General features: G+C 42.4%; 1 protein-coding gene across 1 annotated transcript in view; it reads right to left on the bottom strand.

Annotated features, from left to right (window-relative positions):
• The window catches only part of TTLL12 (tubulin tyrosine ligase like 12), a 636,007-nt gene that overhangs the window by 387,820 nt on the left and 228,650 nt on the right, over positions 1-19,537 (bottom strand). The window contains exon 6 of the mRNA XM_044087179.1: positions 2,990-3,106. Coding sequence (XP_043943114.1) covers positions 2,990-3,106 — 117 coding nt within the window. The remainder of the gene's footprint in view (positions 1-2,989; positions 3,107-19,537) is intronic.

The raw sequence follows: 19,537 nt of genomic DNA, 5'->3' as shown, positions 1-19,537 counted from the left end.
CTACAGAATAAACATATAAATACTGTAGAACAGGCTGTGGAAAACTACTCACAAAAAAGATCATTCCAAAGCTGACACTTGTATGTAATGGTACTCTCTGTACATCTGTGTGCTGTACTATACACTGAAGGCTCACAAGTAGTCAATCTCTGGAAGGGACTGCGATCAATGTGTACACATCTATGGTCCTAGCACTGCAGTTTACAGGCAGCATGAAAACTCTTATACAGTGAATTACATGCATCCTGTACATTTCTGACAATATACAAATGATAAATTCTAGCATTCTGGCACCATGTATAGACATTCCTGTAAGCGTGCAGAGAACAGGTGCATGACTATGAGACAAGTACACTAATTTTACATGCTATCATCTTGTATATGTACATGCCCTCTACATGTTTAAAGCAGTCTACACACTGCACACCTTCTTGATACCTTCTCCTTCCCTCGTGGCCACCAAGTACCCCCTCCTTTGTTCCGCAGGCCAGTTTGGTCTCCCAGAGGTGACATCCCTGCAGCCTATTCATTCCTCTTGGGGTGAAGGAGCAGCAGAAAGTGACACCATTATCTATAAAGGTGGGGAGTTTTCATTTTTAAACCCCTAACCTCAATTTGTGCAGAGTAAGCCACCCCAGTACTGCAGTGCAGTCTCTGTACTCTACTGAGAGCTCCACCACAGGACTGAGTGGCTTAGACAAGTGCCTCAAACCCTTCCCTCAATGACAGGCAAGCTGGCCAGTGAACAGTAATCCTCCCTTCCCCCTGCCAGCTCCAAAAGGCACAAAAGCTATTAACTGAACTTATACCACCTAGGTGATAGCCAAGTCTTTTTCTCCTGTATGCTAATACAGCTGGCTACACACTAACTTTTACCATGCAGAAATCGGAGTAAAACCACACAAAATGCCTAGCAATAATAGACAACATGCTACCCAGCGCTCTGTAGTATGTGCAATTCAGGAAAACATTCTCAGTTACATGGATTGGAAAGTGTTCCTGCAGGTTGCCTTCAGAAACCCAAACGCTCACGTGCCCAATTTTCATAAGATCTTGCACAGAAACCCAAAACTCCAAAAGACCGACCGCTCAGAACACAGACGTTCCACTACAGGTAAGTAAATGCTTGGCTAGCATGTTGACCTTTGCCCCTTACCTCCGCAGTAGTGTAAATTCGGAGTTGGTATATTTAGTTAGGGGGGTGTGGGGGTGAAGCCCCCCCACTTGAGTTGGTTTACTTTGCTTCTGTTTTGGTTTGTTTGCCAGGCTGGCCAAATGGTTACTCACTTGTAGTGAAACGTCGATGTTCTGAGCTGTTGGTCTTTTGGAGTTTCATTTTTCTCAGCTCGATCTTATGAAAATCTGGTAAGTGAGGTTTCTGGTTTATAAAGTAGAACTGTTCCTGCATACCATCATCAGCATATCATTTATGCAGTGGATCCTGAAGCACATATTACCATCCTACTACACACAGAATAATTATTGGTAAAGACATCCCTTTCACGTGTGGAGCAGCACAGCACCATGACCAGCAGTAACTACACACAAATAGTTCAGAACTCTTCCATACAATGCTCACACTCCCATGTGTGTAAAGCTATACACATGAAAGCTAATAAATGCAGCTATTGATGTTTATAGGGGTGTCAGTCCTGTGCACCAAGAGGATGAGAATGCGAGCACGCACACGTGTGCACTGTACACGATCAATGCAGTAGCCTTGTTCTTCTCACACACAATACACCAACTATCAGCATACAACTGCAAGATACAATCATGCACAGAAGCTGTCAACACACTTCACGCACGTCTACAGCTCTGGTTAGGAGACTCCAACAACATGCAAGGCTGGGCGGAACACATTCTTCAGAATATAGTAGCTTACATCCTCCTCCAGTGTAGACCACAACATTACACCAGGGAGGTAGGTGCAAGGAGACCTGGTAAGGCAGGACACAGAACAAAAGGCACATTAACTATGCTGATGTCTCTATATGTCTACCCTATCCTATGTGCAGCAGCTAGGCAGTTCACCAGATGCAAATACTGACAAAGGATATTTATGCGGATACAGAAAAGTGTGGGCAGCAGTCTCCAACTGTCTTACTCCTTAGGAAGACTGGTTGATCAGCACAGCACTATATAAAAAAGGTATACCTTGAAATATGTCAGCATACAGGTGTCTAATGCACTCAACAATAAGAGAACTATATGTGTAGCCATCTGGCCATGCATCATGACTAACATCTTGTAAAGGAAGAAGGATGATGTGACACTTCGTGGGGTGTTATACAGACATCACTACAGCTGGACACAGGTACAGAATAATGCATATGGAGTATAACAACATTAGCTGACCAGTTTTTTTACCTACAACCGAGGAGATGCAAAGGCAAAAATATAACGATGACACTATAAAGCAAAATATAAAAATAGTTTAAAACAACCATTCCAGTCCAAGAGACACTGACTACTGTGTAACTATTTTACAACTTAAGTGGCTCTCACCTGTAACACACTTTCACTTCTGTTAAATACCTATCAACAGACTAATACAATGTTAATCTGAATACCAGAAACAAATGTTGGGAGGGCTTTAGAGGACTAGAAGAGCATTTGTTATGCAAAAAATCAAATGGCAACATACAAACTACTCAGCTGAAGAACATAACTTAAATTCTACTAATCCTGTTTCCATACACACATCAAAACAAAATAATTAAATTAACTTTAGTTACGACATAAGTATGACACTTGCAGCTATTGGTCAAGCTTAACAGAGCCAGCTAATTCACAGAAGTGAAGAAACTAAAAGAAAGGCAGCAGAAGACGAATCAGGCAGTAAATGGTAAAAACTCCAGCTTTAATCCACTAGGCAAAACCTGTAACAGCACCAAAGAAGAAACTAGTTACTAGCATGTTATACAGAAAGCACTCTGTATAACTTAATAATAATTGGCAAATACAATGCTTTAAAATCACTACAAACCTGTAATCTTTAATGTGAGAAAACATGAAGAGAATGTCAGCTTCATCCTGGTTCTCAGTCAGCACAAAACGTGGATGTGTAAGATTCTGCTGAACCTTCTCCACTTCTGTATACACCCTAAGTAAGGATTAGAAATGAAATGGATAATGCAAAACAGCTGAAATGAGTGCTAATAAAATGCCTTCTTTGATGTGCAGTCCACTTAAAGCCTACAAGAAAAATCAAGATTTCATACCTTTAATTTCACAATGGCACTCCTGTCTGCACTTCATTGATTAAACCACAAACCAGATCATCAAAGACCCACAAGTTAATCTTGCCAACAAAAATACCAGAATCTCTTATTGCCAAGACTGTCGGACTGAACTAACAGTTTTACAGTGAAGTCTAAAATACAAATGCTTTCACCAAATATTACAAAACTGTTGTAAGAGCTGTATGTTTGCTTGGTACAATAGCTTTTCTGACTGTTCAAGGCCTTGCACAAAGCAAAAATACTGTAAGAGTTGTATGTTTACTTTGTACAAAGCCTTGAACAGTCAGAAAAAACTCATTCAATGACATCTCAGTGTAACAAAAAATGAACAAACTGCTCAAACTCTAATCCTTGTGGAACAAAGAGCCAAAGTGCTGAACTTTTCAACAGCAGTAAATATTTAGCAACAAAATATACCTGCTCGGAGCAAACTAGCGAGTTAAACATCTTACAAACTGTTCTCCCTTTCCAAGAGGCTAATGCATCAACAACAAGGACATGACCAATGAAAGTATACTAAATGGAAACAAGGACAAAACTTTACTCCCATCTGCCTAATCATGGCTTTACCCTGCGACACAGCTACAACAGAAGAGGTCCTACACAAGAGCTTTGGTAAAAATGTACATGTCAACACAAGTGTATGCATTTCTGCTTCATGATTTAGAATCCTTCTCCCGAATTATCTGGATTGTGCAAGAGAAAAAAATAATCCACATAGCCAAGACTGAACTGTCTAGACACCGAAGAATACAGTGATGTGAGTAATGTAACAAGACAGACTTCTCCAGACTATAATGACATTTGAGTGACAAAACACACACAGTCATGACTACAATGTGTATCGTCAGCAAAAAAAGAAAATTAAAAAAGGTCCTGTGACTGCAAAAGTGACAATGTGGCACGTGCACACACAAACACACACATGGTTCTTCAGTTCAGTTTTGTAGCTTTGCTTTACACTTTCATGCCTGAAAGTCCACAAAAAGAGAATTACACTATACCTGTTCAGTTCAACTACACTATGTATGCAAATTTCTTTTTACTTTTTTGATTCCTTTGTCTGCGCTCTGTTAAGTGATTCTCCTGTGCTCATACCTACATTCTACAACATAAAAATATTAATTGCTCAGCTACTAACAATAGTGTGCTTTCATGATGAAGTGTAACTTGACAAATGCACTATCTTCAGTCTTGTCAGAAACCCTTGCACTGCAAATTAAAGGTATGCACTCACCATAACTGTGCATCTGTTTTGCCCATTTTCATTCTTCCTCAACAACTGGGTGTCAGGTCTGAAACTGGATTTAACTTGGCAGGTTTTACTAGACTCTCAGATCCAACTCTTGAGCTCCTCCCTTTACCCATAATGTCCAGTCAACCTGCTACAGCCTGGATCGAGTTTGTTGCTTTGTAAGACATAGGAATAACGAACCTTAGTTTTAGGAGTAGTAGCAGAACTGGGGCTCAAACCAAACAGAATCTCCATAAGAACCATAAGGTCACTTGAGGAGATAATAGGAAGGGGCAAGGACGGTGGGAAGTTGAGGATGAAAAATTGAACACAAATGCATAGTTATGGTAGGTTTGTTTGTGTCTTTTGGCTTTTCCCGGTTAGGGGTCGCCACAGTGGAACTCCGGTCCGCTAATGATTGGTAGTTGATTTTTACGTGCCGAGTTACCAGCCCTGACGCACAACCTTCAACGAAGGTACGCCAATTCACACGTCTCCACGCAGAAGACGCTCTAGCTGAGAATCGAACCGGACAGCGTCTTACTATGAGGCGACAATGCTACCGCAGCACCACCACCATACATAACTAATATATGATGTCCTTTTCATCCATTTGCAATGATTTGGACAGCGTCCTCAGTTACGTGGACCTTGGGTGGCCATCATGAAAGGATATTCTGGAGTACTGCAGAATCAAAGGCAGCCCTGCTCCTGGAGTCAAATCCAATTTGTAATATGCAATAAAAAGTTATGAGTATTAGAGCAAGTAACTGCTCCTACCTGCTCCACAAATGTCATCAATAGAAGTTCTACACCAAAAGGCTGAAGAAGTACCCATGGACTGGTGAAGTGTGCTTTAGGATGCCTGGGTAGGGACCAGCCTTGCTGACTGTGAAACAAAGGTGATGTAATCAGTAGGCTATTTAGCAAGGGTAATTTTAGAAACTAGTGAGCCCAATTTATTTGGGGAGAATGAGACTAACAACTGTTCTGGCTTTCTGAAATCTTCTGTTATATGGAGATAAAATGTAGTTGCCTATGTACATCCAAAAGAAGTAGCATGTATTCTCCTTTGCTAGCAAAGTTAGGAAAGAAAACAGACTAACGGACTGATTAAAATTCATTTTGGAGGCTACTTTAGGCAAAAGAATGGACTGGTTTGTAAGATAACCCTGTCTTTGAGAAAAATAAGATAAGGAGATTTGAAAGACAGAGCCTGAAATTCAGAAACTCATCTTGCAGGTGCAATGGCCACAAGAAAAGCAGCTTTCCATGATAATTTTAAAACAGATTTAGCTGATTTGCGCTTCCCAAATCTGTCCAGCACCCTGGACTCTCTGTTAAGGGGATGGACAGACTAGCTCTGCTCTGCCAGCTCCTTCTTTGTGGCTGCTGCCACAACAATCACATCAACAGGAATTCCTTTGCTCCAGTGTGGTCTGTCTTTAGGTGGGGCAAGAAATTTATCAGGGCGATGGGGAATGGGTTCATTGGATCTTAGGAGATTATTAGGCTAACAGCCTCAGGGCCCTTACAAGCCTTGCCAAGTTCAACCCATGTTCCCAAGGGTGTCTAGTTCAAGCAGACACTAAAATCAGCATCTACTGCCCCTGTCCAAGAGGGACACAGGTGGAACCCCTGGGGTGAATTTCTGGTTACCCAGCCAATCGTCCAAATTACACTTAAATAGGACCATCAAGGGCCTTTAACAGGAATAGGAAGCTTGGTCCAAAGGTGGGGCAACCTCTGTGAGATAAATCCGTCTCTCCAGCACTTTCTATTGATGTCACATACCAGGTTAAGGTCCTTTAAGCGAGTGACTCGTGTGACATTTGATTTGTGAATGTGCATTTCCATTAAAGCTGGGTCAGAGATTGCTCTATATGCAAGTACACATCGCCTCTGAGCAGTCTGTACGACACAGTGTAAAGTGACAATGATTTCAGTCTGTACACACAAGATTGATCTTGAAGACCCTGAATTTTCTTTGTAAGGAACCTTTGTGGTTTCTCCAATTGCTGCAGGTGTTTGGAAAGGAACATACCAAAGGAAGCATTGTACTCTATTATTGGCCTGAGGAGAGAAGAGTACAGGAGGGGTTATAACTTTTTTCTTTTGGAGGCAAAGCCCTTACTTATGAGATGAGCAATACAAAATGCCCTTTTTACCACTGTGGAGACATGGTGATTGAAGTTAAGGCTGCTGCCTGTGTGCCCAGATCTCTCACTACTGAGTGTGTGCTTAGGTTATTGCTACTTGTGTGGTAGTTTGCAGGAACATCACCCATGCCCAAAGAGGATGATGGTGCCTTTTTTACATTAAGTTTAAGACCATGACTTTGGAACCAGTCATTAGTCTGAGTAAGACCTTCTTGCAGGATGTTGACATTGCTAGGGGTTTCAATGATTGCTCCCAGTCTGCAGTCATCAGCAAATGCTGTCAGCCACAGTCCTTTAGTTTTAGCCTGTATTTTAGAGAAGTAGATTCTGAAGAGTAGGGGTTCCAGAACAGATTCCTGTGAAACACCACTGGTTACAAGTCTGCTGGAGGAAGTGGAGTCCCCTAGTTCAATAATATCCGATGTTGTTATAGATCTTTCCATTCATCACTAATGGATTCGGTTCCGAGCCCTCAGAACAGAGTCAGCCTATTACCAAGTTCACGCCAGCAAAAAAAATATCGAGCTAAGTCTCTATCCAGAATGCCCTTCTCCCAGTTACCTCAGATCTTGTTTGCCACGTTTCAGCTGAGCTCTCAGCTAAGTGAAATCTTTTCTGATGTTTGTGTAAAAATTTTTGGATAGCTTCATATTTTACCAAACCTTTAGTATTGCTAACATCTTTTCTTCAGTCTAACCTTATTCTTTCCACTCTACCCATTGTTACCATTGGTAAACTTCAAGTACCATTGTTGGTACGGCCTTTTCCCTTACCTTTGTGGTATGTCTTGGTATTGTTTTCTCTTGCTTAACCTGTTAGCTTTTGTCTTTATTCAGGTGTTTCCCTTTCTTCTCTTCATACTGTGTATTGTTATATTCATGATTTTCTTGTGATTTTTATGAATGGAGTTGACTTCATTATTGTTGGATTATACAGTTGGTTGTGGTGTCCTCTTCTACCAAGATGTCAGATAAGAAGGGCACTTCAGGCTTTAAGCATTGTACTTCCTTTCAGTGCAGCCTGCATGTGATATTTGTCAAAGCTTCAACCAACGCACTCTTGAGCGCAAAAATAAACTCATTCTAAAGGGGTTACTCAAGTCTCCCTTCTCAGAGGCCATTTCTGCGATGGAGGTCTCAACCCCTCCTTCTAAGGACAAAAAAAGATCCCATTCTATTCCTTCTTCACCATTGGGTGATCACAGCAAACCTGGGAAATCTAAGGTCCCCAAGTTATCGTCTGAGTATAAATTTTCCTCTTCGGCTCAGCCTTCCTCGGCTCCGACCATCTCAAAACCTTCGATACTGACACCTGTTTTGGCACATGTCCTGCCTCAGGCACGGATAATAGATCTTACTACGCCTGTTTTGACTTCAATGGCACCTGTAGCTACTTTGGCTCAGGGCACATCTTCGACTACCATTTTGGAAATGGAACCGACCATTTCGGCTCAGCGTGCCACTTCGGCACTAAGCATTGTACCAACCTCACTGGATCTGACCCCTTTGCTTCCAGTCTCGAAACCAGAGACTTCAGTGTCGGCAGACCTTGCACCATGGACAAAATACTCACCCTCCATAGACCCATTTCTGGCCCAAGTGTATAGCTCATTTCTCAAACGTCCTGACTCTCCGTCTGGAGTATCCACTAGATCCACCAGGACCCCTTCGGAACACGATGTGTTGCATCTTGTGGACCAGCTGTTGGTAGCCAGGGGGATTCCCTCACCTGCAGGACTTGGGTTGCCTTATCCACGGACTCCATCTTACACTCCTCCTTCAACCATCTTGGTTCCGAAGCCTTCTGCTCTTTCTTGGAACCCATCACCTCGGTGCCTATGGTGCGTGCCACTCTGGCTCCAAGTTTATCCGTTTGGTCTTCGGTTCCAGCCAAACAGGTCCTTCCTCAATCTGGGGATTGGGGGGTTGGACGCGTCGGCCCGGAGTATGGTGCAGACTTTCTCCTGGATTGCCTCCTCGGCGCCGATTGCTGCATCTGCGCCAATCCTGCTTGAGGCTCCATCTGTGGGGAGTGGGTTTGTTGGAGTGGGGTGTGACTCCAGTCCCAAGGTTGTCTTTCTCGTTTCCGGGCTCCCATCCCTCTTCGGGCAGACCTGCCTTTCGCGCAATGGAGAGAGCTTTTGCTTCTGGCAGCATTCCTTTAATGTTGGAACTCCAGTTTTCATGCCCTGAGCTACAGCGGTTACAGAACACCCCCCCCACCCCAGGACACCAGGCAGAAAAGCCGCAGGACACCCCTGTTCAGGGCACCCACTCTTCCGAATGCTCCTCCAAAGAAGACGTGCAAGAGGAAGCACGTGGACTTGCCTGAGGAGTCCTTAATGGAAGACACGAATTACGATGATTGTGAAGGGTCCCCACAGTCACCTTCTGATGATGTCTCCTTTGGAGACATCATGGAGATGTTAAAGCAGAAAGGTAACAGGAAGCCCTCCAACACTTTGTCTGAGGAGTCCATGTTCCTGCAGGCTTTTTGTGCCCAGCCTTCTACCTCTTGAGTGACCCCCGCCTGCCGAGCTCATCCAGCTCATCGTGCAGTATGAGTGGAAGAACCCTGACTCCATTGAGGCGATCCTCCAAAGACCAGAAAAATTCTTTCCCCTCCCATACAGAATCCGCACTGGTCCAAAGGGTTACCAGTTGATGCTATTGGTGGTGGCAGTGGCCATGAAAAAGGACTTGGCTGAGGAAAGACCAGCTGTCCACCCACCCAACAGGGAATCCCAGGCTGTGGACAGACTTGGGAAGTGTGTTTTTTCATCAGGGACCTTTGCTATACACTCCCTGAATTATTTGGCACATTTTACGAGGCTCCTGAGGGACTTGATCTCCGAACTTTCTAGGACACTCACAGGACAGTTGTCTGACTAGGTCAGAGACAAAGTGGCCTTGCAGCTAGCAACCCTGGAATCAATATCCAACTCATCCATGAGGTTGCTCTCACACACGACTTAAGGGGTGGCTAGAACAGCGGGTTTGGGCATTATGAGGCGACATGCCTGGATGAGCATCTGTGACCTAAAGATCCCTTCAAGTCTTATAAGCAACTGAAACCTCAAATACGAAAAAAACTAAAAATGCGAATGACCAAAACCACTCCAACGTGAGTGAATATTCACTGAGAAATGCCAAATAGAATGCTGCTGAAATACAACTTCCAATTTGATCAGAAAAAATGCACAATGCACTGACGAAGTAAAATCAAAACAACTTTATTCCACGAATAGAATCACCACAAGCGCTTTCGCCCGGTGTTACCGGGCTTTTTCAAGTGTAAGGATTTCAGCCAACATTGAAACTTTTAAACTGGTTATGCAGTTGTTTCATTGGCTGACCAATTTAATGATTAATTAAATTGTATTTAACAAGTCCATTAAAGAAACAGATGATATATGAGCTACTTCAAGCAATACAGCTATTTAAAAACAAAACAATGCTTACTGTGTCACTGTTGGCGACATATTACTTTACACTGTGTGTTCTAACCAACTTTTCTTGCACTCTTATAGACTTCATATGCGTAGAGTGTTAAAAATATGCTAAACAAATAATTATTGTTTTTTAAGAACATTGCTACATTAAAAATGTCGTGTGTTAACTTACTACATAAATCATAAAATGTAACAGTTGATGCTCTTCCTATGTGGATCGTAAATAAAGAAAGGCTTATTCATTTGCACACAACAGTCCAGTAACCATGGCCCTGTAGAGTAGCCATTAGAAACACAAAACCTTTTCAACTAATAATAAATCTAGCTTTTAGGGAAAGTGAAGTGGGGTAAAAATTCTAACTAAAAATGTGAATTTCTACCCCTATGTTTAATTAAGTAGTCGAAATAGATGTACTTAGTTATAATCTGTTACTTTTGGTTTTAAGGATACTAGTCAAACTTAAACCTTCATTCAATCCAGGGTACTTTGTGGCATTCAATTTCAATTGCCAAATAAGTTCCTTGGTACATAATGCAGTTTCCCAATCTCCCCCTCTCGGATCTTGGTTTACCTTGTCGAGCACAAAAAAGCGAATGGACATATTAGAGCAAGTTAAAGAATGTTTATAAAAGGCATTAGTGTCTTTCTTACATTTAACCTCATACATGTGCTCATATATTCTACGTTTCAGTTCTCTTTCTGTTTTGCCCACGTAGAATGATGGGCAGCTCTGGCAAAGGCCAATGTATACTACCCCTGAAGAATAACATGTAAAGTGATTCTTTGCTGTTATATTAACCTTACATGAGGGGATGTATACACTATCAGCTTCCAAAATAAAGGGGCATTGATGACATCTGCCACAACGGAAAGTCCCTTTCTTTTTGACTGTACCAAAATATCCTGTTGTCACTCCACTTCCCATATTGTGTTCGAACATTCCTTTTAAGTTCATATCCCTTTTCCTAATAAAAGAGATGTCATTAGAGAAAGTGTTATTGAATTCATCATGTGAAGCCACCAAGGGCCAAAAATGTTTTAATGTATTTTCAATGAACAATGAATCTTGTGAGTATGTGTAAACAAAGTTACTGTGTACTTTAAAATTAGTTGCTTCTTGTACTCTTGGTGGAACCACTCCCACCCCTAACAGTGGTGAGTAACATTGATCTCTTTTGCTAAAAATTTCATTGAATGTATTCTGAAATAGTGTGGCTGGGTAACCTCTGTCTAAAAAAAGCATGCCTGAGAAATTCCGATTCTTCTAGAAATAATTCCTGTGTACTACAAATTCTAGAGGCCCGGACCAGTTGTCCTTTAATAATGCCTTTTTTAATGTATGTAGGGTGCCCGCTGTCAAAATGTAGATAAGAATTAGAGTAGGTGTCTTTCCTAAAAATTTTTGAAAAAGAAAACCTTTTTTATCAGGACTTTTTATTAACTGAATATCCAGATAATGTAAAGTTGTGTCATTAATTTCATAAGTGAATCTGAGAAACTCCATGGTTTGAGTTAAATAGTCCATGAACTGAAAAAATTCTTCTTTTGAACCCGCCCATAAAATGCAGATATCATCCAGGTACCTTTTATAAAATTTAATATATTGTTTCCAGTTATTAGAGTGAATAAATTCTGATTCCCACTTGTGTAATACAATATTCGCGTATGCTGTGGCGCATGGAGCCCCCATAGCGACCCCACTCTTTTGTCGAAAATACTCCCCATTGAAATATATAAAATTGTTATGCAGGACTGTGTTCATGAATTCAGAAATTAAATTAATTAAACCGTTACTGAAACCAGTTTCTTTGCAAATGGTCTCAGTAAACCATTCCATCCCCTTCTCATGGGGAATGCTGGGGAACAGATTGACAATGTCAATAGTGACCATGTAGATGCCAGTGTTATCCATGTCATTATCAATGCAAACCAAAAATTCCCATGAATCTTTGCAAATGAATTTTAAACTGGAAATGTAAGTTTTAAGATGAAAATCTATAAATTTGCTAAAAGGTTCCGTGATGCTGCTCGCCCCCTGCTACTATGGGGCGAAATTTTAAGGGGTCCACTCCTTTATGCACCTTAGGTATGCCGAATAGAATAGGAGTTCTAGGTTTTTGGAACAGTGAGATAATTATGAATTTTTTCATCTATGAAGCCCTGCATCAAAAGATCGTAAATAGTATATTTAATGTTCCCAAGAGCAATGTTTAACTCATTCAAAGAGACAGATTCATAAGTTTCAGTGTCCTGCAAAAGGTCATATATATATATATAGCCTTCATAATCCAACTGGTACATTAATACTATACCCCCTCCTTTGTCAGGTCTCATTACTCGGATTTTCTCGTTTTTTAACTTGTCCATTATATTCTGTAATTCATGTGAAAAATTAGAAAACTGCACCAAATGCTTTTTGCCAAGGTTGTCCCTCAACACTTTTTCAGTTAACTCTTCAAAAGTTTTTAAGATGGGGTGGGTAGGAGGGTTAAATGTACTACTCTTAGTGAGCGTATGCTCGTAGTTCCTCTGCTGGTTCTTGAAAAATAATGCCAGGTTCAAATTCCTGACAAATAATTTCAACTCAATTAGGAGTTTTGGCAAGTAACTTGCTCTTTTTGGTACATAATGTAACCCCTTTGTGAATAATTCAAAATAAAGGGGAGTAATTTGTGTATTTGTGTAATTATAAATGTTAAAATTACTTAAACTGGTAATGTTACAAATTCCTTGTTTCTGTTCAACAATGGGTGAGGTGCCTTTGTTATACATCAACTTACTTCTTTTACTTAGCGTCTTTTCACCCAGCCGTTTTGTTGCAACTGATTTACTTTCCCCCGTGGTCTGCCCTGGGGAACTTGAAAACCCTGTTGCTCATTAACATTGCCCTTGTGTGCCAATCGTTCACTTCTTCTAGGGATCTCTGAGTTAGTGTCATCATAATCATTATCTGAAGTCTGTGCTTCTGTGGGAGTTAATTCCTCAGCATTTAATCTATTGCGTCTTATTGGTGCTGGATAGGCCCTCCCTTCCCTCTACTCAATGAGATCTCTATCAAGTTTCTTAGCCTTTCTGTCCAATACCTTAAAACAGTGTGCATCAACTTCTTTAAAGGTATCATCGTATTTCTTTTTAAAACCTTTGAATTTCTCATCTTTAATAATATTGTCATGCAAAGTGTTCAAATCATTTAAAATACCATTACTTTTACTCGTGTAGTCATCCACCATTAATTTAAGCATTTCAAGCCCTGTTTTATTGAACAGATTAACCAATTGTGTGTGTAAATGCGAACCCAGGTGTGCGCTGTTCGGGAACCGAAAACAGCGCAACCCTTTAGGCACGCGTTCAACTTTTATACATTCTGTTAAGTAATTTATTTCCAACTGTGAGTTCTTGTAAGCGTATAGCTTATTTTTAAAAGTTTCAAACTTTTTGTCCAAATGCTCAAATTGAGCGTTTACAGTACCTGTACCAAAATGTGGTTGCTGTTCAGTCCAGGTTTTAAAATTGAAACCATTGTCCCCGTTAACTTCCAAACAATTATTTCTGTTAGGCGTCTTCCTTTCTGAATGCTCCCATCGAAGCTTCATCCCTTTTTGGCTCTAAAGTGAAGGACACACTAGCTAGGTGTGAGCAAGAAGGAAAAACCCTGTCTGCCGTATGCCTACGGTTTTTATACCCTCAACGTACCTTCTCCAGGAATCAGAGGACTGGGAAAATGTGGCATAAGAAATCTCAGGGTCCTTTCCATGCCACACGTGGTAATGATACTTCCAGAGGCAGAGGGGGTAACAATTCTGCAAGACGCCCCTATAGAGGCAGAGGGGGTCCTCGCAACCAAGGCTCCAGGGACTCCTCCTCTGGACAGCCTTATCAGCACTCCTGAGGGGCGGCACGATTGCTTACCTCTGGAAGCAGCCGGGGGTAGTTTCTCTCTGCACAAAGCTGCCTGGCACTCTTATCACCACCGATCACTGGGTGCAAAATATTATCACCAGAGATTCCACCATTTCCCTTTCTTGTCAGCCAAACAAAATGAAAACTCCAGCAAAGCTTGATCAAACCTTTTGTATCAGAGGCACATGGGATATATGCAAATGATCCTAATGAACATCAGATGTTTCAGCTAATTGGAAATTCTGAATGTCCATGACTTGCTTCATCGTTTTACTGAACAATTTCAGGCCAATAAAGCCAAACCCCACTAACTGTGGATATGCATATTTTGGCCTTGTTGTGACTTCGTCAGCACAGCACAAGTAGTGTTTGACTAAACAATAGAAACACAGGGCTGTTATACCCAACTGATGTTCATACGGATCATTTGCATATATCCCATGTACCTCTGATACAAGAGGTTTGGGAAGTCACTCAGTGAAAGTTCTAGCTTTGCTGGAGTTTTCAATGATTGTTTTTTTCAGTGACCTTCTTACTTATTGTTTTAATTTGTTTTTTTGGATATTTGTGCAGTGACCCTAATGATAATGGACATCAGTTGGGTATAACAGCCCTGTGTTTCTAATGTTTAGTAAAACACTCTGCTTGCGCTGTGATGATGAGGTCATAACAAGGCCGAAATATGCATATCCACAGCTAGTGGGGTTTGCCTTTATTGCCCTGAAATTGTCCAGTAAAACAAAACAAGTCAGGGACATTCAGAATTGCCAATTAGCTGAAACACCTGATGCTCATAAGTATCATTTCCATATATCCCATGTGCCTCTGATACAAGAGGTTTGGGAGGTCACTCAATGGAAGTTCTAGCTTTGCTTGAGTTTTCATTTTGTTTTTACAGATTGGTTTTTCAGTGACCTTCTTACTTATTGTTTTAGTTTGTTGTTTGGGATATTTTTGCAGTGACCATAATGATAATGGACATCAGTTTGGTATAACAGCCCTGTGTTTCTAATGTTTAACACTCTGCTTGTGCTGTGGAGGTCATAAGGCCGAAATACGCATATCCACAGCTAGTGGGGTTTGGCTTTATGGGCCTGAAATTGTCCAGTAAAATGACAAAACAAGTCATGGACATTCAGAATTAGCTGAAACACCTGATGTTCATAAGTATCATTTGCATATATCCCATGTGCCTCTGATACAAGAGGTTTGGGAGATCACTCCGTGGATGTTCTAGCTTTGCTGGAGTTTTCATTTTGTTTTTATGGATTGGTTTTTCAGTGACCTCCTTACTTATTTCCTTTCTTGTCAGCCAAAATTTCCAAGAAAACTTCCCGACGTTCCACCTAGTCAAAGGGAAGAAGCAGCTTCAGAGATTATAAAGCTGTCTCAAAAAAATCCAACCAGTCCCACCAGACCAGCGCAGATCCAGATTTTACTCTAGATTCCTTTTGGTGCAAAAAAAGACGGGGGACTGAAGACTCATTTTAGATCTCAGCAGCTTAAACAAGTCTGTCACCCACACCAAATTCCGGATGGTCACGGTTCAGTCCATCCTTCCCTTTTTAAGAGAAGGCGATTGGATGTGCTCTATAGATCTACGGGATGTTTATTACCACATCAAGATGGACAAACGCTCCAGGAGTCTGCTTTGCTTCCGGCTAGGAGCCAGTAATTATCAATTCCGTGCATTGCCATTCGGTCGCTCTACAGCCTCCAGAGTGTTCACGAAATGCATGGCAGTGGTAACAGCTCACCTGAGACTAAAAGGATTCCGGGTGTTTCCATATCTAGACGACTGGCTCCTTACCCCCCCCCTTCACCAAGCATCTTCTGGTAAGTGCGCCACAGCATAATCTCCCTATGGAAAAATTGTTGAGAATAACGATACATTGGGAGAAATCAAATCTTATCCTTACACAACAAATAGATTTCATTGGAGCAGTGTTCAATACTCAGTCCTGTCTGGTGTGATTCTTTGTCAAACATCAGCCTCTGCAAGGGAAGTTCTTCAAGCCTTAGGTTCCATGGCTGCGTCAATTCCAATAGTGCCTCTAGCAAAGCTACATATGCGAATTCTGCAATGGCTCCTTCTGTGTCAATGGTTCCCAAACTGTAATCCCCTGGATTACATAACTGGAATAACCAACTCCTGCAAACAGGACCTGCTTTGATGGATGAGGCCAGCTGCAGATCTTTGGAGCCACCCACTTCAACCCTCCCAGCCCACATCCATTGTGACTACAAATGCTTCCCTGATTGGGTGGGGGGGGGGCATTTCCAGGGAAAGACTGTCCAAGGCACATGGTCCAGCTCAGAGGCCCACCTGCATATCAATGCTCTGGAATGGAGAGCCATGCTATTAGCACTGCAGGCATTCCATTCATCTCTCCCCTTCGGGATAATTGCAATTCAATCAGACAACATGTCAGTGGTCTGGTACATCAATAAGCAAGGAGGAACCAAGCCCTACCCCCTATGTCGAGAAGCCATGAGGATTTGGCAGTGGGCAATAGCTTCCAACAGCTTTCTGATAGCAATGCATATCCCAGGGAGATCCAACGTGATTGTGGAAAAACTGAGCAGATGCATCCTCATGCCCCACGAGTGGTACCTCAACCCCGAGGTGGCGTCTGTAATTTTCAGCCACTGGGGCCAGCCTTACTGTGATCTTTTCGCCTCCCCATCAAACAAGTGCAGCAGCTACTTTGCCCTACTTTCCCTGGAGAGGGTGCCACCTTGGGATGCTCTGATCCATGACTGGCCCACGGGACTTCTCTACGCCTATCCTCCCATTCCTCTGATCCCACAATTTCTAAAGAAAGCTCTTCAGTTGAGATGCAAGGTGATCCTCATAGCCCCATTGTGGCCTCGCCAAGTTTGGTTCCCCTTTCTTCGGCCTCACCTAGTATACCCGCGTCATGGATTCTGGACCCTCTATCAGATCTGATCACTCACCCCCAGGGAATGAGTCACCCAAACCTGTCCACTCTCAGGTTGACAAGCTTGGTTTCTCCCCTTCTGCTAGTCACCAGGCAAGCTAATCTCTCCTCACCTGTTCGAGACATCATTCTGGCCTCTTACAAACCATCCACCAGAAGATTACATCAGGATAAGTGGAAAAGGTTTTCCATTTGGTCCAAGGATAACATGCCGGACCCATATTCGGCTCCAGTTACTGCAGTGCTTCAATACTTGGCTAAGTTTTTTGATAATGGAGCCTCTGCCTCTACCGTACGAGTGCATCTAGCGGCAATTTCCAATATCCACAATGGTACAGATGGCAGCCCTCATCTCTTTATGCCTCTGCAAGGCTTTCCTCAAAGGGACCTCTAATCTCAGGCTTCCTCTCAGACTGCCCGAAGAACCATGGAACCTCACTTTAGTCCTCCGGTCTTTGAGCCTACTGCTAAGTGTGACAAAGTTTTTGTCTCGGAAAACTTTGTTCCTGGTAGCCATTACCTCTGCCAGAAGAGTTTTGGAGCTGCAGGCATTATGTATCAAGAGGTCCTACCTGGTCTTTCATAAAGATGAAGTGTCACTTCGGATGAACCCATCTTTTCTTCCCAAAGTTGTTTCTGAATTCTCTTTTTACCAGTCCATTGATCTACCAGTGTTTTTTCCGAATTTTGTCAACAGAGGAGAGTATTGCCTTCATACCTTAGACGTACATAGACAATTAAGATTTTACTTAGACAGGACCAAACTTATCCATAAATCTGAACAGCTTTTCATCTCCTTTTTGGGACCCAAAATGGGGGAAGCTGTTTCCATGGTTACATTATCAAGATGGCTAAGGGACTGCATATGTGTCACCTATTCCCTCCATAATGAATCCATGTCAAAAGTTAAAGCCCACTCCACTAGATCTATGGCAGCTACTACAGCCTTCCATTACAGGGCATCCATGGATGACATCAGTGCAGCAGCTACTTGCGCTAAGCCTCATACCTTTATCAGTTCATGGGTAGGTACTAGGTTATTGGCCCAAGGGCCTACGTAAGCCTAGCCAACAAGGTTCCCTGGCTTACGCCACCCAAGAAAGTTATTTTCCTGTGCCACTGTCGAGCAGACACACACAAGTGATCCCCGGGGTGTATTTCCTATTTCCCATCCACTCATCAAGATTTTTCTTGAAGAGTGCTAATGAAGAACTTTGCTTGACATAGACGAGTAGCCTGTTCCAGAATATGTGATGTCTCTGGGACAAGAATCTATCCCTCCAGCATGTCCTGTTTATTGTGGTGACCAGGTTTAGGTCCCTAGAGCGTGTAGCTCAGAGGGACTGGGATTTCTTTAGGTGTAGCATGTTCAACAGCTCTGGGTTTGACATAGCTTTATATGTTAGGCAGAGATCACCTCGGAGTAGGCGATATGCTACGGAGTAAAGCTGGAGTTTTCCGAGATGGTCAGTGTAAGGCATTTGTTTGAGGCCAGTAATCCTCTTTGTGAGGTACTTCTGTGGCCTTTCCAGCTGCTGCAGATGTCTTGTGAAGTACAGTCCAAAAGGGGCATTGTACTCTATAATGGGTCTAATGAGTGTCGAGTAGAGGGGAACAATGACCTCTTTTCCTGGATGAGAAAGTACAGTTGTGTACACCTACCATAAATGTAGATGTTCAAGTGTCTTCACTGTTGCAGTCATAACTGTAGGGTGATCCTGCCGGCAGGCAGCCCAAGGTCGGCCAGAATCACAAAGTCTGGGTCCGGCGTCGGCTGCACAAGCTAGTACCCTGACGTCAGTACGCTCTGGTACATAGCCCTCAGCCGACGCCATCTTCTCCAGCCTTTCTTGCCCCAGATGTCAGAAATCCCCAATAAACAAAACAAAAAAAAAAAAAGAGTCCCACAAGGAAACACAAACACACCATAAAGTGAAAAAAGAGGGGATAGGAGGGAGGGAAACACCGACTGCAACAGTGAAGACACTCTAACATCTACATTTATGGTAGGTGTACACAACTGTACTATGTTCTTCGTGTTTCACTGTTGCAGTCATAACTGTAGGGTGGAATCCCAAAGCAGTGAAGAAAGGGAGGAGGCTTAGATAGAAGGGGCAGCAAGAAGGCCCTGCAAAACAGCAGAGGCAAAACCTGCCCTGGTCTTAGAATACAAAGGGAGATTGTAGTGCTTGGAAAAGGTATGCACAGAACTCCAAGTGGCAGCTTCCAAGATATCCTTGGTAGGGACTCCTCTGAGAAAAGCAGTAGAAGTGGCAGCTGCTCTAGTAGAATGACTTCTCACAGTACCTGGAAACTGTTTCCCATGATGAGTGTAACAAAATCTTATTCCATAGGCAATCCATTTGGAAATAGTTTGTTTGGAAAAAGCCTTTCCAAGAGAACTGGAGGCAAAAGAAACAAACAATTGGTTAGATTTTCAGAACTCTTTAGTCTTGTCCAAGTAAAATCGTAACTGTCTTACGTCCCAAGAAAAATATGCCAAACCGGTGTCTGCCAACCACCACAAATCACCAACCAACCAAAAACTGGAACTGCATCTGATGAAGTCCAGTAGTGACGAAAACGCTGAGTGAGAAGGCGTTCA

This window comes from Protopterus annectens, chromosome 11.part0 (genome assembly GCF_019279795.1).
Source record: "Protopterus annectens isolate FY-2018-M chromosome 11.part0, PAN1.0, whole genome shotgun sequence".
NCBI classification, from domain to species: domain Eukaryota; kingdom Metazoa; phylum Chordata; order Ceratodontiformes; family Protopteridae; genus Protopterus; species Protopterus annectens.
This window is presented reverse-complemented; position numbering and strand designations above follow the sequence as displayed.